At 38.1% G+C, this 23,245-nt stretch overlaps 2 protein-coding genes across 2 annotated transcripts; one reads left to right on the forward strand and one right to left on the reverse strand.

Moving 5' to 3' along the window:
• The first annotated feature begins 6,155 nt into the window (after nt 1–6,155).
• LOC140956152 (uncharacterized) lies at nt 6,156–13,867 on the forward strand. The gene is made up of 2 exons (XM_073412629.1): nt 6,156–7,866; nt 11,719–13,867. The coding sequence occupies exons 1-2, from the start codon at nt 6,156–6,158 to the stop codon at nt 13,482–13,484; spliced, it is 3,477 nt and encodes a 1,158-aa protein (XP_073268730.1). The 3' UTR covers nt 13,485–13,867.
• A 68-nt stretch (nt 13,868–13,935) lies between these two features.
• LOC118031901 (cysteine-rich receptor-like protein kinase 14) lies at nt 13,936–15,253 on the reverse strand. The gene is made up of 3 exons (XM_035036416.2): nt 14,446–15,253; nt 14,221–14,343; nt 13,936–14,075 (listed from the first exon to the last, which is right to left on the reverse strand). The coding sequence occupies exons 1-3, from the start codon at nt 15,245–15,247 to the stop codon at nt 13,936–13,938; spliced, it is 1,065 nt and encodes a 354-aa protein (XP_034892307.2). The 5' UTR covers nt 15,248–15,253.
• Nucleotides 15,254–23,245: the final 7,992 nt, after the last annotated feature.

Here is a 23,245-nt window from a genome sequence, read left to right on the forward strand (position 1 = left end):
GCAGGTGAATTATCACCTTGGCACTGTTCACTTTTTGAGTGAACAGTGCCCAGGTGAATTTAATTCACCTGGCATCACTTGGCATGGGCACTGTTATGAACAGTGCCCAGATAAATAAAGAGAAGCAGCCGGAGAGAAGCAGCTCCCAGCTGCTTTTGCAAAACCATGGTTTGATGGGAAAAATTGTGGGGCCCATCAAATGAAAATCTGCTTTTCTTGCGTTACCAAACACTTGGTTTACGCGGTTAGCTTTAAAAGCAGAAGCTACCGCGTAAACAAACACCCACTTAATCTATATACAAAAGCCTTGGCAGGCATGATAACTATGTTACTATAAAAAATATTTTATAGTAAGCCAGCAGACCTATAGTTTGATTAGAGTCTGCAACTTCCATTTTAAAATTTTTCTAGTTTGAAACCTTCTTTTTAAAATTTAATTTGATCCATTTTAAAATTCGAGTGATTTTCTTATGTGCAACCAAAATTAATTTCCATCTCCTAGCAATTTTATAACACTCCCCACGTTCTTGCCCGGTATATCATGCAGATTGTGGGGAATGCTCATTCAACCACCTAGATGTTCAAAAGATATCCATTGAGAAAAAGAAACAGAGAAAATTAAGTGCATCAATTTGAAATATGAATTATCCTTCAAAGTTCTTATTATTTTTTTTTAATAAAAAAATCGATACCGTTTCTTTTGTACATTAAAGTACCTTGTAAACAGCACCAAAACCACCTTGTCCAAGCTTATTATCATCAGAGAAGTCGTTTGTTGCACGTTTGATGGTGGCAAATTTGAATTCCCACAATTTTGTGCTACTATTGTCATCGAAATCTTCACAAAATGCAAGTTGTTAATTAATGTTTTGTTTCCAAAGTTAATTTGTAGATTGTTTGGAAGAAAAACAAATTATCTAGTGAGTTTGATTCGTATTAATGAACCCAAGCTGTTTAATATGTAAGAACCAATAAACAATAACTTACTTTTGACCTCTTGCCTTGGCCTCCTAAGATGGAAAATGGTGAGAATGAGGATAACAAGTGCCAAGAAGATAGCAGAAGGGACGAAGGTAACAATAACTGTCCGAGAAGCAGTATTCTCCTTCCCTGCCAAGCACGCCATGTTTAAGATAGAAATTAAAGAAGCTGAAACTGGAAACCGTAAAACAAGTGAAATGATTTCAGTATAGAAAAAGAAGATAGCCTACCTTTCCTGATTGTGGTATTAGTTGTTGGAGGAGAACTAATAACAAATGGAGGAGATGATGGAGATGGAGGTGGTGATGGTGATGGTGATGGAGATGGAGATGTTAATTGAGGAAATAAGTCGTAGAAGGGATACAAATCCCACCGAAAAACACAGTTTGGTTTCAGGACAATACCTCCTTAAAAAAGTTAATATTTAAAGTAAGATATAATTAACATGCTCTAATACAATGAAGAAGTTTAGAATATAAAAGAATACACAATTCCATAATTTAATTATATATATTTTATTCAACTCATGTAGAAATTATATCGCCATACAACAAAATATATAATGAAATAGAGTAGAACAAATTATACAAGATGTTTTATATATCATCCTCTTTAAGATGACTGAAATAATTTTGTGATTGTCTTGAATTGTTCTCTCCCTTGATTTCTTCCTTTGTTAATTAGGAAATAGTCAAGAATATTTAGTGGATTATTTTCTTAGTAATAACAAACCCCATTCTTTCGCTATATGATGAGGAAATTATCGAGGATCTAACTCAGTAATTGAAATCTCATTCTTCGATTGTGGGACGGTCTCAAGCTGGGATTGCGTCATCCTTGAAGTATAGCTGATCAATGAAGAAGCTGGTTGATATGTTCTTCTGCTAATAAAAAATGCTGGTTTAGAAGGTATTTGTAAAGTAAAAGAAGAGTTGCTTAGCATCAGAACAACTGAAGCCGTTGTCGGCCTGTCAGCTACATTTTCTTGAACGCAGAGTAACCCAATGTGGATGCATCTCATCATTTCAGCTGTTGAGCCGTTCCTCAAAATGGGATCAATAAGATCTAAAGCAGTCCCTTCCCTCCAACGTCTCCATGTCTAAAAAATTTATCCGAAGTGAATTCACAATATTGAAGGGTAAATCTTTCACTGATGTGTTTGATTTGTAGATGGTTGTACTTACATGGCTCGTAAGGTGCTCTATGTCATCTCCATTGCGGAAACTAGGTTTTTGACCGCTCACAATCTCCAAGACTAACACTCCAAAACTAAACACATCTGACTTGACCGAGAACTGTCCTTTCCATGCATACTCTGGAGCAATATAGCCACTGAAATGGTACATTAACAGATCTTAGTTGCAATGGTGCGAATCATAAGCATTCAGTATTCACACCTCTTTCATTATTGCTATGAATTAGACTTACAAGGTTCCAGCGATCCTCGATGCAGCATCATGAGTTTGATCAGTTTTCATTAGCTTTGCCATTCCAAAATCTGAAATTTTAGCATTCATGTTTCCATCTAACAGAATGTTGCTAGGCTTGAGGTCACGATGAATAATCCGGAGCTGAGAATCTTGATGCAGGTACAGAATCCCTCTAGCTATGCCTTCTATGATTTTGTAGCGCTTCCCCCAATCCAGGATGAACCGTTTGTTTGGATCTAAGCGTTCATAAAATGAGAGCTTCAGAAACTTCGGAAAACTTGTCTATAGAATTTGACACTAGTTATAATTCTCTTACAAACATGAATTGATCTTGATAAAAAAAAATGATGAGGAAAAAAAAAAAAGATAATATGGAATTCAGGATTACCATGTATAAATTGTGTCAAGATATCAAATGCTCTGCCTCAGCCACCTCAGCTTTAACCACCTCAGCTTCAGCCACTCTGCTTCAGCCACATGTCAAAGAGAATAGAGAATATAATGGTTAGCAAAGTTTGTTAATATGGTAAGGCAGTTAATGCATTCTGTTACAGCTGAGTAGAAAACATAACCAAGCTTTTCATCTACAGCAGTATATAAATGAATGTAATAGTGCTGGGAACGTAACAAGTGAATAAAACATATAGACATTTTCTTCTTCTTCCTCTGCATTACAGCAGTATATTTCTCTACTTCTATTCTGCTTCTTGTTCATCTCTATAATTCTTGCTAGTCTTTCATGGTATCAGAGCATTAGGATTGTTAGTATCTTGTGAGCTTTGTGATTTTCTCTGTCTCTAATCTCTGTTTCTGGTGTTATTATCGCCATATTCAATCAAAAAAATCAATAACAATGATCTGCCTATAAGCTGTTTGATATATTGTCAAACTGAAAGAATTCTCTTCAAACACTCTTCTCAACCTGTGATTTCTGTGATTCTCTTCCTCCTCATTACCTAATCTCAGTCGTTTGAACTTCAAAAATGATAACAACTTCTCAACTACAGATTCTCCAATCTCCCATTACCTCTTTACTTCCTACAGTTTCAACAGCAGTAACCGTTAAATTGGATGACACAAAATTACCTCATCTGGAACTTTCAAATGCAAATTCTACTGGAGAGTCATGGTATTTCAGGATTTGTTGATGGATCAACAAAGTGTCCACATCGGTTTGATACAGCTTCTGATGTTGAAAGGTGCTGAAACTGATGATTACAAAATTTGGGAAAATGCATGACCGGGCATTGATGCAGTTGATTATTGCTACTCTCTCTTCAACTGCAATCTCCTACGTTATTGGATGTATTAGCTCTCATGACATGTGGATTCAACTGAAGGATAGATTTTCCACAATTTCCAAGGCACGAATATTTCAGATGAAAAGTGAGCTTCAAACCATCAAGAAGGGCTCCGATACTGTGACTCAATATTTGCAGAAAATCAAGGATGCTCGGGATCATCTTTCTGCAGCAGGGGTTTATTTTGAAGATGATGACATTGTCATCTTGGCTCTCAATGGTCTTCCTTCTGATTATAACACCTTTCGGTGTATGGTTCGTGGCAGAGACAATGTGTTATCTCTTAAAGATTTTCGGTCTCAATTGCTGGCTGAAGAAGCTACTCTTGAGCAAACTTATTCTGCTGCTTCATTTGTTCCTGCAATGATGGCTCAACATCAGGGATCTCCTGGCAAAGCTCTTGCTCTTGATGAAGGTAGCCTTCATTCTCATCCTTCTAACTCCAAGTCTGCTCCTCCTCCTGGCTTCAATGGAGGATTTAATGGTCATAACAGTGGATTTCATGGTTCCAATGGTGGATATTTTGGCACTCGGGGTCTCACTTTAAAGGACATGGCAGAGGACGTAATCAGTATCAGTTCAGCCCACGTCCTTATCAGGTTCCACCTACATCTCACCCTGGTCTTCTTGGTCCTGGCATTGACATTCCTACATGTCAAATTTGCACTAAGAAAGGTCATGTAGCTGCTGATTGTTATCAGCGTCACACTCTGCCTCCTAATCCTGCCACTTCCATTCAATGTCAAATTTGTTGGAAATTTGGGCACACTGCTGTTCAGTGTTACCATCGAGGTAATTTCAGCTATCAAGGTCGGCCTCCCTCCAGTAATCTTAGTGCTATGCATGCTGCGTTTCCACCTGCTTCTCCTCCAGAACAATTTTGGGTGGCTGATACTGGCGCCACCACACATATGACCTCTGATTTGGCTCAACTTAATCTGGCTGCACCTTTCTCAGGAGCTGATACTGTTACCACAGCTGGAGGTTCAGGTTTGACCATCTCTAATATTGGTTCTTCTATTCTGGATGTCCCTCATTGCTCCTTACAATTAAAGCAAGTTTTGCATGTGCCAAAACTCTCTCAACACTTGTTATCGGTTCATAAGCTGTGCAAAGATAACAACTGCCGTTTTATTTGTGATGCTTTTGGTTTTTGGATTCAGGACAAAATCACGGGGAATGTCCTCCTCAAGGGACTGTGTAGAGCTGGGTTATATCCTATTCCTTTTTCTTTTTCATTTCCTTCGCAGTCTTTCTTTCCACATAATCCAGTTTGTTATCTTGGTAAACAGGTCCACACAAGTCTTTGGCACAAGCGTCTTGGTCATCCTTCAAACACAGTCACCTCTACTCTGTTAAAACAATCCCAGATTCCTTTCACCTCAGACACATCCAAATTTGTTTGTACCACTTGTTTAGAAGGTAAACTTGCCAAACTTCCTTTTCCTTATCCGGCAGTTAAATCTGTTAAACCTTTAGAGGTCATTCATAGTGATGTTTGGGGGCCTTCTCCCACTGTATCTGTTGAAGGTTTCAGATATTATGTTAGCTTCATTGATGAATGTACTCGATTTACTTGGATTTTTCCAATGATTAATAAAGGAGAGGCTTATTCCATTTTTGTTTCCTTTCATACCTTCTTAGTTACTCAATTCTCTGCTACTCTTCGAGTCTTTCAGAGTGATGGGGGTGGTGAGTATCTTAGTAATAAATTCAAACATTACCTCCTTACCAAGGGTATTATCCATCAAATGTCTTGTCCCTATACTCCGGAACAAAATGGCCTTGCTGAGCGCAAACATCGACATATTTTAGAAACAGCCATTACTTTATTACAAACTGCCCATTTACCTCTAAAATTTTGGTTTCATGCTTGTGCTACTTCCATTTATTTGATTAATAGAATGCCCTGTCAAATTCTTCAACACAACTCACCATATTTCCTGCTATATGGCTCTCCACCCGTTGTTCATCATTTGCGAATTTTTGGTTGTGCTTGTTTTCCTTTACTCAAGCCTTATAATTCTAACAAGCTTCAGCCCAAGACTTCCACTTGTATTTTTCTGGGGTATGCAGGTCAGTATAAGGGGTATATTTGTTTTTCTATTCGCACAAATCGTTTCTTTTGTCACTAGACATGTTCTATTTGATGAATCTATGTTTCCTTACTCTCATGTGCTTCCTGTATCCCCTTCCACTTCCTCATTCCCTTGTCTACATCCCACTATGTTCCCTCTTATTTCTCCTCCTCCTCAAGTGGCTGCATCTCAGCCTCCATTATCTTCCCAGTTCCTCCTCACAACCTACATTGTCTCCACCTCAGCCCACTCTGTCACCTACACAGTCTCCTCTCCCTGTTGATCCTGACTTCCAGCCTGAGAATCTATGTGTGGTCTTACCTCTTTCCCCACTAAATCTTCATCCATGACGACCAGGTCTAAGAATGGTATCTCCAAAAGAAAGGCTTACTCTGCCTCTGTCCAGTTTGTTGCTTCTTCTCAGGTTGAACCCCATTCCTTCAAGGCTGCTTCCACCATTCCTGAATGGCAGTCTGCTAATGCGAGAGGAGCTTGATGCTCTTCATGCCCAAAGTACTTGGGACTTGGTGCCTCTTCCACCTAGCAAAAATCTTGTTGGCTGTAAATGGGTCTACCGAATAAAAAAGAATGCAGATGGTTCTATCGCTAGGCATAAAGCTCGGTTGGTGGCCAAGGGTTTCAGTCAAGAGGAAGGAATTGACTATCATGAAACCTTTAGTCCTGTCGTGAAACCTACTACGGTTCGTTTGGTCCTTGCTCTTGCTGCTCAGTTTAACTGGTCTTTACGACAACTTGACGTTACCAATGCCTTTTTGCATGGTCTTCTGCATGAGGAGGTTTATATGGCTCAGCCCCCAGGTTTTGTGAGTAAGCTTCATCCTTCTGACTTTGTTTGCAGACTCAAGAAATCGTTATATGGCCTTAAACAGGCTCCTCGTGCCTGGAATGAACGCTTCACCAGTTTTTTACCAAGTTTGGGATTTCAAGCATCTTCTACCGATCCATCTTTGTTTGTTCAGCATTCTTCTCTTGGTGTTGTGATTTTGCTACTCTATGTTGATGATATCATCCTTATTGGTAGTCATGCTTCTCTTCTTTCTTCAGTCATTGCTGCCTTGACTCAAGAATTTGATATGAAGGATCTCGGCAGGTTGCATTATTTTTTGGGATTGCAGATCACATATCTCCCTTCCGGTTTGTTTGTGTCCCAGATGAGTTACATCACTGACTTACTTAGTAGAGTTGATTTACAGCATTCCAAATCTTGTGATACTCCTTGTCTTCCTCATCATCATTTGCTCAAGGATGATGGACAGCCCTACTCTCATCCTCAACAGTATCGCAGTATTGTTGGTGCCTTGCAGTATCTCACGTTCACCAGGCCTGATATTGCCTTCTCTGTCAACCAGGCTTGCCAATTTATGCATAATCCCATGCATTCTCATGTTGTTGCTGTCAAACGGATATTGCGGTATCTTAAAGGTACCCTTGATGTTGGTCTTCATTTTCAGGGTGGTCCTCTTCATCTCCAAGCTTATAGTGATGCTGACTGGGCCGGTGATCCCAATGATCGTCGTTCTGTCTCTGGCTCTATTGTCTTCCTCGGCTCTAGTCCTATTTCTTGGGCTTCTAAGAAACAACATACTGTTTCTCGCTCCTCTACTGAAGCTGAGTATCGCGCTCTTGCGATTGCTGCTGCTGAACTTGCTTGGATTCGCCAGCTTCTCTGTGACGTTCACATTCCTTTACATATCCCTCCGATCATTCATTGTGATAATATCTCTGCTATTTCCCTTGCTTCCAATCCTGTTTTCCATTCCAGAATGAAGCATCTCCAAATTGATTATCATTTTGTTCGCGAACGTGTTATCAAAGGTGATTTGTTGGTTCAACATGTCTCTTCCGCTGATCAATTTGCTGATATTCTCACTAAAGGTCTTTCCACTCTTTTATTTCGGCGTCACTGTTTCAATCTTATGCTTGGTTCCTCCAAGCATATGATTGCGGGGGAATGTCAAGATATCAAATGCTCTGCCTCAGCCACCTCAGCTTTAACCACCTCAGCTTCAGCCACTCTGCTTCAGCCACATGTCAAAGAGAATAGAGAATATAATGGTTAGCAAAGTTTGTTAATATGGTAAGGCAGTTAATGCATTCTGTTACAGCTGAGTAGAAAACATAACCAAGCTTTTCATCTACAGCAGTATATAAATGAATGTAATAGTGCTGGGAACGTAACAAGTGAATAAAACATATAGACATTTTCTTCTTCTTCCTCTGCATTACAGCAGTATATTTCTCTACTTCTATTCTGCTTCTTGTTCATCTCTATAATTCTTGCTAGTCTTTCAAATTGATCGAGACTTGAATTAGGCACAAACTCGTAGATTAGAAGCTTTTCTGTTCCTTCCAAGCAGAACCCCAGTAACCTAACAAGATTCCGGTGATGAAGTTTGGCTAGTAGCCGTACCTCATTCTTAAATTCAACTTCTCCTTGCCCAGAATTACTTGATAATCTCTTTACAGCTATAGCTTGTCCGTCTGCAAGTAAACCCTGAAGCATATATCCATTGAGAAAAAGAAACAGAGAAAATTAAGTGCAACAATTTGAAATATGAATTAACTGTTGAATAATTAAACTCAATCTAGAAGGTTCCAGTCAAGGAAGGCAACCAGCCACCAGCCACCGACCACCGACCAGCCGCCAGCCACCAGCCGCAGCCGCCAGCCGCCTTCACACCGCCGGTCAACAGCCGTTTTCACACCTGGAACAGTAGATTTTCGTATTCTGAATTTATGTATAAATAGAGTGCTCAGTTATGTTATTTTGTGTGGAGAGAATTGAGAGGAACACTAGAAAGAGAATAGAGAGAGAGAGGGCGTGTAATTGTTAAGCTTTTGTGTTTAATTGTAAGCTTCGATTTTGTGTAATAAAACAGTGTGTTTTATCCCCTCTGAGTGTTTCAAAGCCACCACCAGTGGTTTCTCCCACCAACAATTGGTATCAGAGCCCCGTTCATCGGAAAACAGAAGAGTTTTGGGGTATATCCGAATTTTTAAAATTGTCAAAAACAAGTTTTGATCATTCCACAGTGTAGAGCTCATCAAGACGAACTCACTGCCGCAAAAATCAGCCAAATCGGAGTTCGGGGTAGTCCACACGCGTCGCCTGAATATTCAGCCAGATCGCCCACGCGCATCACACGCGCCCCGAGGTTGAAGACGACTGAGCCACACGCGCGCCATATTTGAGCCGCGCCGCGCCGTATACGCCGAGTCCAGCCGAGCCACAAGCCGAGCCGTACCTCGCGCCGAGCCGAGCCACTTTCAAGCCTCAGCCGAGCCGAAGGAATATTCCCCAGAATATTCCCCGAATATTCCCCAGAATATTCCACAGAATATTCCCGGTTCAACCCAGCGAACCGCCCGCCGTACAGAATTGGTTTTTTGACCGGTTCACCCATTTTCGGACCCTATTTCAACAAAGTCAGACCGGTTCCCTACTATTTGGACCATTCCGGATCGATCTACAGTGTCCGTTTGTCCAAATTCGGCTCCCAAAGAGGTGATATAGTCATTCCAAAAGCAAAATGACTACAGAAGGTACACATACACTCATCCCGAAGCTGACTAAAGACAAATATGATAGTTGGTGCATCAGATTGAAGGCATTCCTTGGGTCACAAGAGTGTTTGGATATTGTACAAACTGGTTATGATGAACCAGAGTCTAAAGAAAGAGAAGATGTTTTACAAGAGGCACAAAAGCAAGCCTTGAAAGTCAACAGAAAGAAGGACAACAAAGCCAAGACCATCATCTACCAAGGTCTTGATGAAGATACATTCGAGATCATAGCTTCCGCTGAAACGTCACATGATATATGGGAGGCTCTCCAACAGAAATACAAAGGTGCTGACAGAATCAAGAAGATTCGTCTTCAATCTTTGCGAGGAGAATTTGAGTTATTGCAAATGAAGTCCTCGGAGTCTATTTCTGATTATCACACAAGGATTATGGTGATAGTCAACCAGATGAGGAGAAATGGAGAAGCCATCATCGATGCTCGAATTACTGAGAAAATTTTGAGATCCCTAGATCCAAAATTTGATCATGTTGTTGTCGCCATTGAAGAGTCCAAGGAAGTGGACAAGTTGACAGTAGATGAGCTTATGAGTTCTTTGCAAGCTCATGAGCAGAAGATTGTAAAGCGAAATGGAGATAAGGCAATTGAGCATGCCTTACAAGCAAAGTTGTCCCTCAAGGACAAATATGAGCAAGGGGAGACTTCATCAAGTGGCTACACCACTCAAGGAGGAAGTCAACAATCCAGAGGAGGATTCCAGCAATTCCAAGGAAGAGGTTCTTGGAATACAAGTTTTAGAGGAAGAGGTGGCAGAAACACCACCAGAGGAGGCCGAGGCCAACAAGCATTCACTCCCAGAGGAAGAGGAGGCGGTTACAATAACCGTGACAAGAGGAATATCAAATGTTATAGTTGCAATCAATTTGGGCACTATAGCACTGAATGCAGAAGAAAAGCTCCGTTGGAGATACGTGAGCAAGCCAACTATGTAGAGAAGGATGACAGAGAAGAAACTGCATTTCTTGTCCAACAAGGACTTGATAAGAAAAAGGAGGACATATGGTATCTAGATACTGGAGCCAGCAATCACATGTGCGGCTACCGAGAGTTATTTAGTAATCTAGATGAGACCAAGCAAGGTCTAGTTACTTTTGGAGATACCACAAAGGTTCCATTCAAAGGTAAAGGCAACATCCCAGTCAAGATGAAGAATGGCGATTCCAGCTACATCGCCGATGTCTATTATGTCCCAGCCATAAAACAGAACCTAATCAGCTTAGGTCAACTTTTGGAGAGAGGCTATACTTTTTACTCGGAGAATTGTCATCTGGCAATTAGAGACAACAATTGGAGATTAATGGCCTACGTGAAAATGTCCAAGAATAGGATGTTTCCTTTGAACATCCAGTATGATGCAGCAAGGTGTTTGAGCGCCATCACCAACAGTGAAGAATGGCTTTGGCACCTGAGGCTTGGACATCTGAATTTCACGAGTTTGAAGATGCTAGCAAGCAAGAAGATGGTCAAAGGTTTGCCTCACATTGATCATCCAGATGAAGTCTGTGAGAGTTGTGTCCTCAGCAAACATCACAGATCCAGTTTTGCTAAAGAAGTCAACTGGAGAGCAAAGAGGCCACTGGAGTTAGTACACACAGATGTGTGTGGCCCAATCACGCCTATGTCGACTGGACAAAATAGGTACTTCCTCACTTTTACTGATGATTTTAGTAGAAAGACGTGGATATACTTTCTGAAGAGGAAGTCAGAAGTATTCAATTGTTTTAAAGATTTTAAAGCAATTGTGGAGAAGCAAACTGGTTATACGATCAGAACAGTAAGATCTGATCAAGGAGGAGAATATACAGCCAATGACTTTGAAGCCTATTGTACACAACAAGGCATCAGACATCAAACGACACCAGCTTATACACCACAGCTGAATGGTGTAGCAGAAAGAAAGAATCGCACGATTCTTGACATGGCCAGAAGTCTGCTCAAAGCAAAGAAGTTGCCCAAGCAATACTGGGCTGAAGCTGTATCATGTGCAGTGTATCTACTGAATCGCTGCCCAACCAGAAGTTTGCAAGGAGTTACTCCAGAAGAAGCATGGAGTGGTCACAAACCAAGTGTTACTCATCTACGAGTCTTTGGTTGTGTGGCATATGCAAAGATCCCAGATGCAAGAAGGAGAAAGCTCGATGATAAGAGCGAGAAATGCATCTTTGTCGGATATGGTGAAAGAAGGATGGGATACAGGCTGTATAATCCCATCACGAAGAAGGTGATTACAAGTAGAGATGTTATCTTTGAAGAAGATAAATCTTGGGCATGGAATGATGATCAAGAAGCAGTCAGATGGATCAACACTAATTTGATCCTTGAAGGTGAAGAAGTACCAACAGTACTTGTCGAAGAACCAATTGTGCCAGCAGCTGAACCACAAAGTCCGGTACACAGTTTTCCTGTATTCAACAGGAGGAACACACCAGGAGCATCATCATCAACACCACCATCAGCATCCTCGTCAGAAGGACCAAGAAGGATGCGAAACCTTGAAGAGTTGTACGATACCACTCAGGTTATGGAAGATACAACTCTGTTTTGTTTCTTTGCAGATAGTGACCCACTAAGCTTCGATGAAGCTATCACAGACGAGAAGTGGATAGAAGCAATGGATGAAGAAATACATGCCATTGAGAAGAATGATACCTGGAAGCTGACTTATCTACCAGAAAACAAGAAAGCAATAGGTGTCAAATGGGTCTACAAGACGAAGAAGAACGCCAAAGGAGAAGTGCAAAGATACAAAGCCAGATTAGTGGCTAAAGGCTACAAACAGAGAGAAGGCATTGACTATGGAGAAGTATTTGCTCCAGTAGCCCGGCTAGAAACAATCAGACTGATGATCTCACTAGCTGCACAACATAGATGGAAGATCTATCAACTCGATGTGAAGTCAGCATTTCTGAATGGCTTCCTAGAAGAAGAGATCTATGTTGAACAACCACTTGGATACATTGATGCTGAAAATGAAGGCAAAGTATACAAGTTGAAGAAGGCTCTCTATGGTTTGAAGCAAGCTCTGCGTGCTTGGAATACCAGAATTGACAGGTATTTTCAAGATAATGGATTTGAGAAATGTCCATATGAACACGCCATATATGTGAAGAAAGGAGCAGATGGCAGCATCTTATTTGCGTGCCTATATGTTGATGACTTGATATTCACTGGCAACAACCCTACCATGTTTGAAGACTTCAAACGAAGCATGGTACAGGAGTTTGAAATGACTGACATTGGTCTAATGTCACATTTTCTTGGCTTAGAAGTAACGCAAAAGGAAGAAGGGATTTTTGTATCCCAAAGCGGTTATGCCAAAGATATTCTTGAAAGGTTCAAGATGGAAAGCTGCAATCCGGTATCAACTCCAGTTGAGAATGGAGTGGAATTGAGGAAGAGTAAGGTTGGAAATGTTGATCCAACTTACTTCAAAAGCTTAGTAGGAAGCTTAAGGTACTTGACATGTACCAGACCGGATATACTCTACGGAGTCGGACTCGTCAGCAGATACATGGAGACACCAGACCAGTCTCATTTGAATGCAGCCAAGAGAATTCTTCGCTACATCAAAGGCACAATGAATGAAGGTATGTTTTATACCTCAAGTAAAGACTTTAATCTTGTAGGCTACTCGGATAGTGATTGGGGTAGAGATCTGGATGAAAGGAAAAGCACAACAGGGTTTGTCTTTTTCATGGGAGACACATCTTTCACATGGTCATCCAAGAAGCAATCGATTGTAACATTATCAAGCTGTGAAGCTGAGTATGTTGCTGCCAACTCAGCCGTATGCCATTCAATATGGTTAAGGAATATGCTGAAGTTTTTGGGATTTCCTCAAGAAAATCCTACGGAGATTTACATTGACAATCGATCAGCAATCGCATTGGCAAAGAATCCAGTGTATCATGAGAGGAGCAAACACATTGATACACGTCATCACTTTATCCGGGAACATGTGAAGAATGAAGAAGTCCAACTGATATCTTGCAACACAAATGATCAAGTTGCTGACATCTTCACAAAGCCATTGAAGGGAGAAACATTCATCCGATTAAAGTTCATGCTTGGCATGACATCCCTCGATTGAGTTTAAAGGGGAGATTTGTTGAATAATTAAACTCAATCTAGAAGGTTCCAGTCAAGGAAGGCAACCAGCCACCAGCCACCGACCACCGACCAGCCGCCAGCCACCAGCCGCAGCCGCCAGCCGCCTTCACACCGCCGGTCAACAGCCGTTTTCACACCTGGAACAGTAGATTTTCGTATTCTGAATTTATGTATAAATAGAGTGCTCAGTTATGTTATTTTGTGTGGAGAGAATTGAGAGGAACACTAGAAAGAGAATAGAGAGAGAGAGGGCGTGTAATTGTTAAGCTTTTGTGTTTAATTGTAAGCTTCGATTTTGTGTAATAAAACAGTGTGTTTTATCCCCTCTGAGTGTTTCAAAGCCACCACCAGTGGTTTCTCCCACCAACATTAACCTTCAAAGTTGTTGTTTTTTTTTTTAAATAAAAAAAATCGATACCGTTTATTTTCTACTAGTTATAATAAAGTACCTCGTAAACAGCTCCAAAACCACCTTGTCCAAGCTTATTATCATCAGAGAAGTCGTTTGTTGCAAGTTTGATGGTGGCAAATTTGAATTCCCAGCATTTTGTGCTACTAATTTCATCGAAATCTTCACAGAATGCAAGTTGTTAATGTTTTGTTTTCAAAGTTAATTTGTAGATTGTTTGGAAGAAAAACAAATTATCTAGTGAATTTGATTCGTATTAATGAACCCAAGCTGTTTAATATGTAAGAACCGATAAGCAATAACTTACTTTCGACCTCTTGCTTTGGCTTCCTAAAACGGAAAATGGTGAGAATGAGGATAACAAGTGCCAAGAAGATAGCAGTAGGGACGATGGTAAAAATAACTGTCAGCGAAGCAGTATTCTCCTTCCCTGCCAAGCACAGCCATGTTTAAGATAGAAATTACAGAAGCTGAAACTGGAATCCGTGAAACAAGTGAAATAATTTCAGTATAGAAAAAGAAGTTAGCCTACCTTTCCTGATTGTGGTATTGGTTGGTGGAGGAGAACTAATAACAAATGGAGGTGATGGAGATGTTACTCGACGAAATAAGTCGTAGTAGGGATACAAATCCCACCGAAAAACACAGTTTGGTTTCTGGGCATAACCTCCTTGATACCCGTTGCAACAACTTTTATAGTCATCTACGCATTTTTGTAGGCATTCTCTGCAATTACTCGGTGATACATCAGGAGTGCACTGCATAAATACATACATTTTTTTAGTGGATGTTAGGTCTGCTGTCTCAGCTTCTGGCTTCAGCCTGGATGAGCTCGTGGAAGCTCTTGTTACCGTCTCCCCCAAACCACTCCAAATTTGATCAAACTGTCTAAAAGATGGGTCAAGGATACCCGTATTATATCCAGCTTGAGGAGGAGATAGCTCAAGTGATCCAAAAAAATAACGATTCGCATAACGTACAATACATGGAACTGGATTCCCTCCCCATGAAATTGCTTCTTTTTGGTTTGGACATGCCGCCATGAGAGTTTGAATAGCAGAATTGACGCAGCTGGAACAAATTTCAGCTGATGCGGAAGCCATACAGAACACAAGACCATAAACTGAGTCATTGCCTAAACCTATTGTAGTATTATAGAAACCCCCATTGGCTGTGACATTGGAAGCTAGTGAACGGAGAACAAGGTCTCGGTTTTTTGCATAGGTGCTATTAGCTGTAAAGTTTCCTGTGGTATAACAGAATTGAGCATCGGTAAGAGTGATGCTTATGATAATAACATGGAAAAGAAGAGAGACGATAGTTTTAGAACCCATTTCATCAAAGGATCGAAATATTAACTTCTGTTCACAATTCCTTTCTTCGTGAAAGAAATCCCTTAATTATAAGCCGCACTCAAGGTTAGATGGTTATGGCAATGAGGCTATTGGCCACATATTGGCATGGCCAATTTGTTAACGAATTTAAGACAAAAAAAGGGGTAGCAATTTCGATGGTGCCATCTATTGCTTAATTGCCTTTAGACTGTTTAAAATTCTTCAAAGAATCCGTGGAAGACACATTGGCTGTGACAAAAACAAATCAATAGACTCAATCACATACAGCTGCAGCTGTTCTTGTTTTTTTTTTTTTCTTCCTTGTCCCATACTAACTTTTAGAATTATTTGTCGACTTCAAAATAGGACCTACCGGATGTCCCACACTAGCGATGCCGTGTTAGAATTTCCTAGACTTGGATGTTGGAATAGCAAAACAATGTCATTAATTAATCACTATAAACAACATGTTAGCGAATATCGAAATCACTAGCACAAATACCCATGCGCATGGTCGTAGTTAATATTATAAAATTAGTTTTAAGGTCTAAAGCTATCCTAAATGACATATAAAACATGGGTAGGCTTAATTAAAAACAAATCAGCATGATATATTTTATAGTTTTATTTTTAGGTGGAGACCAAGCAAATCATATCCCTTGACCAACCAACATGGGCAAAAAGCAAAAATCACGACCCGAGTAAAAGGCATAACCAAGAAGTGTTATCTTAAGCCGTTAGTTGTCATTTTCCCCCCTATCCTTATTCTCTCCTTGGCTAACCCTGCACGAGGCTTGGGTTGGGTTGGGTTGGGTTGGGTTGTATATATTAGAGTCTAAATTGAAAGAGTTGTTAGATAATTAGGGCTCCGTTTGTTTGCAGGAAAGTGAATTCCTTTTGGAAAGTGAATTCCGGGGAAAGTGAATTCCTGGAAAGTGAATTCCGGAAAAGTATTTTCCGATGTTTGGTGGTGTTATGGAAAATGAACTGGAAAACACTTTCCAGTGTTTGGTTATGTCATGGAAAATGAGCTGGAAAATAACTTATTAATATTTTATTTTTCTCAAGTTTATTAAAATAATGAGAAAACAATCTTACAAATTAAAAAGTTGAATGATAATGAAATTGAAAAAAAATATATAATTTAATAAATTATCTCAAATAAAACAATAATAATCAAAATAATAGGGATCAAATGTAAAAAATTTTAAAAAAATGAAAAAATGAAAAAATTAAAATAATAATAATCAACATTTCATAAATTATTTCAAATAAAATAAGTAACAGTCAAAAGAATGAGGATCAAATTTGATAAATAAAAAATTTCAATAAAAAAATGATAAGAAAAAAGCAAATAGCAATTATAAAAATAAGGACCAAAGTTAATATAAAAATAAAATTTTAAGAGATGAAATTGAAAAATAAATATTCAAAACAAAAATATATATAAATTTTTTGAGGATCAAATTTGATATAATCAGCAAATAATGACATTTCTAAATTTTTCACAACTTCCGGAAAGTGTTTTCCCCTCAAAATTTTCAGGAAAACACTTTCCTGAAAACCAAGCCAAATTTTCCTTTTACTGGAAAGTGTTTTCCATTGACCAACTTTCCTACTGGCAAACAAACACAAGAAAGTTTGGAAAGTGCTTTCCCGGAAACCACTTTCCGGAAAACAAACACAGCTAAAAGGAAAACACTTTCCTGAAAACCAAGTCAATTTTTTTTTTTTGACTAAAATTGACCGGAAAGTGTTTTCCGTTGACCGGAAAGTGTTTTCCGTTGACTAGAAAGTCTTTTCCGCTGACCGGAAATTGTTTTCCATTGACCAACTTTCCTAATGACAAACAAACACAGGAAAGTTTGGAAAATGGTTTCCCGGAAACTACTTTCCGGGAAACAAACAAGTCCTAGGACTAAATAAAAAGGAAAGGTATGTGGATTCTTGTCAGATGGGAAAAGTTCATCTTTTGACTTCATTAAATCAAATGTAAATGTGGACGATGGAATTAGATATTTCAGAGCAAAAACGAATGGAGTAAAATCTGGTTCTAATTGACTCGTGACGTCCCTATCGTTATCTCACCATTTTGAAGTCATACCTCTTTTCTTTCTTTCTTTTCTTTGTCGTGACGGACCGTGATTTGATTACAAAGCTTCAATTTGATATTTTTTTTTCAAAACCATTTTTTTTATATACAAATCATAGTTTTCAAAACACCATCTCAAGTGAAGTGTATTTAAAATTATAGTAACAATGAAGATTTAAAATATTTTTTATTTCAAAATATATTAAAAAATAAAAATTATTTTTTACATAAACATATAAAATAATATAAAAATATTAAAAAATACTATTTACATCAATATAATGTAATGGAATGATCATCCCATCCGTGTGTGTGTGTGTATATAAAAAAACAGATGTTAGTTAATTTTTCTATATAATTTATATTAATTTATTTTAAGGTCTTAGAATTGATTAATTATAAACTATGAAATAATTATCATCAATCATAAAATGAGCAGAATCCATAAATCTGATTAGACAGCTCACAGGAGAATGGATGAAAGCAAAGAAAATTTAGCAAGCAAGCCCACTAAAACAACACGCAAGCAGATGTGCATGCTGTGCAAGCCCTGTAATTCTCCTCAAACATCATTCATGAAATTTTCGTTGGTGTTAAGGTTAAATAATCAATTTAAATTAATTTTTTTAGTTTGGTGAAATTTTAAAATATAATTTATATTATTTTTATATTAGTTTTAAATAAAAAAAATTTAAATTTAAAACTTGCGTGTACTCACACACCTTGTACTTAATTTTTATAAAATAAATGAGTTAGGATAATGAGATTCAAACTCGTGACCGTTTAATTATCAAGGTTTTAATACCATAACAAAAAACTAATTCAACTCAATAATTTAAAATAAAAAATAATAATAATTATAAAAATAATTTTATCAATGATAATAATAAGAAGAATAATAAAATAATCATTGTGATAGCGATGAAGTATGATATAATGAGATAGTAATAATATATATTATAGTAAAAACAATAATATATATATATTTTAAAAAATAACCCTATCACCATAGAAGGTGATGAATAATTTTCTTTATTAAACATAGAAAATTGAAGGGAATAATGAAAGACTGGTGATATAATTAATAATAATAATAATTTTTTTATTCTCCTTCGGAATGGGGAGAAATTATATTGCTATTTCTTTCTCAAATACGAAACAGACACATCTTGTATTCTTGCCCACAAATAACCTCAATACTTCTTTATTCGGTGCGACACCCCTTTGACCTTTTCAATAACTTTGTTTTGTTATGTTTTTAATTTTCTTTTATTTGTTTACATTGTTCAAACATATTTTTTCTTGACTTCAAATTAACCCCTTTAAGACCATTAACACTGCTAAATTGCGGGTGCTTCATTCCTTCTATATCATTCAAAACAGAAAGGAGCCCATCACTCTTCTTGGTAAAAAAACACCAATTTTGTTCCTCATTTTGATCATCTTCAAAGGTGCTTCTTTCCCACAAATTATTATTACACAAGAAAGAAACAGGACCCCAGATTTTTGAAATCTAACTATTTTGATGTTTCATGCATGGTTTCCTAATGTTGAGATTGATTCATATTGAGGCATAGTAGTAGCTAGGGTTTTTTTTTTTTTTTTTAATGATCAGTTTCTTGCGATCTAGCTAATTAGTTGGCACTAATTAAGTGAGAAAAGTTGTCTTTGTTAAATAATATTTATGTAGTCTTATTTATTAAGGGTAGAACAGTACTTTCAGTTTAACCTATATATACTTTATTTGTATTTAGGTTAAGCCAATGCATTCATAATATACAGATTATTCAGAATTCTAGCCTCTTTTTTGTGTTTGATCTCAATAAGTTTAACATGGCATCAGAGCTGGTTTTATGAAACGAGGTTTAATCCCAAATACAACTTCGCGGATCCAACTTTTTTTTGGAGTGATATTTTATCTTTCGCTTCTGCAAAATTTGGTATTTCGACACTTTCTGCAATTATTTTGGTATTTCATCTTCCCTTCAGCTTCTGCAATTTAGTATTTGCATTCATTTTTTTTGCAAATTTGTTTTGTGTTTTGGAGTAATCATATAATTTCAAGAAGATATTTGTTTAAGTTTCTACAATTTAGTATTTTGTTTTCCGCTGCTTTTGCATTCTGATTATCTGTGATTGTTGATTATGGCTACTGAAAGAGATGATTCGCTTAAGTCTGTGAGTGTGAGGTTGGATGGGAAGAACTATTCATATTAGAGTTATGTCATGCGAAATTTCCTTAAGGGTAAGAAAATGTGGGGGTATGTTGATGGAACTTATATGATACCTAAGAATATTGAGGAAGGGGATATTGTTTTGATAGATATATGGGAAGCAAATAATGCAAAGATTATTACTTGGATCAACAATTCTGTTGAGCATTCGATAGGTATGTAGTTGGCGAAGTATGAGACAACAAAAGAGGTTTGGGATCATCTGCAACGGTTATTCACACAGTTAAATTTTGCAAAACAGTATCAATTAGAGAATGACATACGAGCTCTTCATCAAAAGAATATGAGTATTCAAGAGTTTTATTCTGCTATGACAGATCTTTGGGATCAATTAGCTCTTACAGAATCAGCAGAATTAAAGGCATGTGGTGCCTATATTGAGCGTAGAGAGCAGCAACGTTTGGTACAGTTTTTAATAGCACTTCGCAGTGATTTTGAAGGACTTAGAGGTTCAATTTTGCATCGTTCTCCACTGCCTTCTGTTGACTCTGCTGTTAGTGAGTTATTGGCTGAAGAAATACGTCTTCAGTCTTATTCTGAAAAGGGAATTCTTTCTGCTTCAAATCCTTCGGTATTAGCAGTGCCTTCTAAGCCATTCTCTAATCATCAGAATAAGCCTTACACAAGGGTTGGCTTCGATGAGTGCACTTTCTATAAGAAGAAAGGTCATTGGAAGGCTTAGTGTCCTAAGTTGAGAAAGCAAAATCAAGCTTGTAAGTCTGGTAATCAGTCACAATCTAATGCTCATAGACCACCTTAGGGTTATAAACCACCACACCACAATATTGCGGCAGTAGCTTCCTCAAGTTCTATTACCGATCCTAATATTTTGGCTGAGCAATTTCAGAAGTTTCTCTCCTTACAGCCACAAGCAATGTCCACTTCTTCTTCCATAGGTTAGTTGCCTCATAGTTCCTCAGGTATGTCATACTCTGATTGGGTCTTGGATTCTGGTGCTTCTCATCATATGTCTCCAGATTCCTCATCTTTTACCTCTGTGTCCCCTTTGTCCTTCATTCCTGTTATGACTGCTGATGGCACTCCTATAACCTTAGCAGGTGTTGGTTCTATTGTTACACCTTACTTGTCTCTCCCTAATGTTTATCTTATTCCAAAACTTAAATTGAATCTTGCGTCTGTTGGTCAAATATGTGATTCTGGTGATTATTTAGTCATGTTTTCTGATTCGTTTTGTTGTATACAGGATCTGCAGTCTCGGAAGTTGATTAGGACAGGTCGTAAAGAGAATGGACTATATATTTTGGATGAGTTAAAAGTGTCAGTTGCTGCTGCTGCCACTACTGCTACTATCGTTGATTTGTCTTCCTTTCATTTGAGTCTTTCATCTTCTAGTTTTTATTTATGGCATTCCCGTCTAGGTCATGTTTCATCTTCTCATTTGAGATTTTTGGCATCCACGGGAGCTTTAGGAAATTTGAAAACTTGTAACATTTCTGATTGTAGTGGATGTAAATTGGCAAAATTTTCTGCCTTACCTTTTAATCGAAGTATTTTTGTTTCTTCTTCACCATTTGATTTGATTCATTCTGATGTATGGGGACCTTCTCTTGTTGCCACAAAAGGAGGGTCTCGATATTATGTCTCTTTTATTGATGATCATACTCGTTATTGTTGGGTTTATTTAATGAAACATCGTTCTGAATTCTTTGAGATATATGCAGCTTTTCGAGCTCTTATCAAAACTCAACATTCTGCTGTGATTAAATGTTTTAGGTGTGATTTGGGTGGGGAATACACCTCTAATAAATTTTTCCAATTGCTTGCCCTAGATGAAACCATCCGCCAAACTTCTTGTACAGATACTCCTGAGCAAAATGGTGTTGCTGAAAGAAAACATAGGCACATTGTTGAAACTGCTCGTTCTCTCTTGTTGTCTGCCTTTGTTCCTAGTGAGTTTTGGAGAGAAGTTGTTCTTGCTGCTGTAAGTTTAATTAATACAATTCCATCTTCTCATAGTTTGGGTCTATCTCCTTTTGAAAAGTTATATGGGTATGTTCCTGATTATTCCTCATTTAGAGTCTTTGGTTGTACTTGTTTCATTCTTTGTCCTCATGTAAAACGAAGTAAGTTATCCTCTCGATCCGTTATTTGTGTTTTTCTAGGCTATGGTGAAGGTAAAAAGGGTTATCGTTGTTTTGATCCAATAACTCAGAAACTTTATGTGTCCTGTCATGTTGTCTTCCTTGAGCATATACCTTTCTTTTCTATTCCATCCACTACTCATAACCTGACTAAATCTAATGTTATTAGTATAGATCCATTTTCTGAGGATTCTGATAATGATATCTCTCCCCATGTTCGATCAATTTGTACTCATAACTCTACAGGTACTGGTACTTTACTCTCTGGCACACCTGAAGCTCCATTCTCATCTACAACCCCTCAAGCTTCATTTGAGATTGTGGATCCACCTCCACGTCAGTCTATCCATATTTGTAAGTCTACAAAACTACCAGATTTTGCTTATTCTTGTTATTCTTCATCATTTACTTCCTTTTTAGCTTCTATTCATTGTCTCTTCCTCTTCCTATAAAGAGGCAATTCTTGATCCACTTTGGCAGCAAGCTATGGATGAGGAACTTTCTGCTTTACATAAGACAAATACTTGGGATCTGGTTCCTCTACCTCCTGGTAAAAGTGTTGTTGGTTGTCGTTGGGTGTATAAGATCAAGACTAATTCTGATGGGTCTATTAAGCGATACAAAGCTAGGCTGGATCTTCAAGAAGAAGTTTATACGGCACCCCCTCCTGGTATTTCACATGACTCTAGATATGTTTGTAAGCTTAAGAAAGCATTATATGGTCTCAAACAAGCACCCCGTGCTTGGTTTGAGAAATTCTCTATTGTGATCTCGTCTCTTGGCTTTGTTTCTAGCAATCATGTTCTGCTCTTTTTATCAAGTGCACTGATACAGGTCGTATCATTTTGTCTTTATATGTTGATGACATGATTATTACTGGTGATGACATTGATGGTATTTTAGTTTTGAAGACAGAGTTGGCTAGACGATTTGAAATGAAGGATTTGGGTCATCTTCGATATTTCCTGGGTATTGAGATAGCATATTCACCTAGAGGTTACCTTCTTTCTCAGTTGAAATATGTTGCAAATATTCTTGAGCGGGCTAGACTTACTGATAACAAGACTGTTGATACTCCTATTGAGGTTAATGCAAGGTACTCTTCTTCTGATGGTTTACCTTTGATAGATCATACTTTATACCGTACTATTGTTGGGAGTTTGGTATATCTCACAGTTACTCGTCCAGATATTGCATATGTTGTTCATGTTGTTAGTCAGTTTGTTGCTTCTCCTACTACTGTTCATTGGGTAGTTGTTCTTCATATTTTACGATATCTTCGGGGTACAGTTTTTTAGAGTCTTTTACTCTTATCCACCTCTTCCTTGGAGTTGCGTGCATACTCTGATGCTGATCATGGTAGTGATCCCACAGATCGCAAGTCTGTTACCGGGTTTTGTATCTTTTTAGATGATTCTCTTATTTCTTGGAAGAGCAAGAAACAATCTATTGTTTCTCAATCATCCACCGAAGCAGAATATCGTGCCATGACATCTACCACCAAAGAGATTGTTTGGTTACGTTGGTTACTTGCTGATATGGGAGTTTCCTTTTCTTATCCTACTCCTAT

This window comes from Populus alba, chromosome 11 (genome assembly GCF_005239225.2).
Source record: "Populus alba chromosome 11, ASM523922v2, whole genome shotgun sequence".
Lineage (NCBI taxonomy): Eukaryota > Viridiplantae > Streptophyta > Magnoliopsida > Malpighiales > Salicaceae > Populus > Populus alba.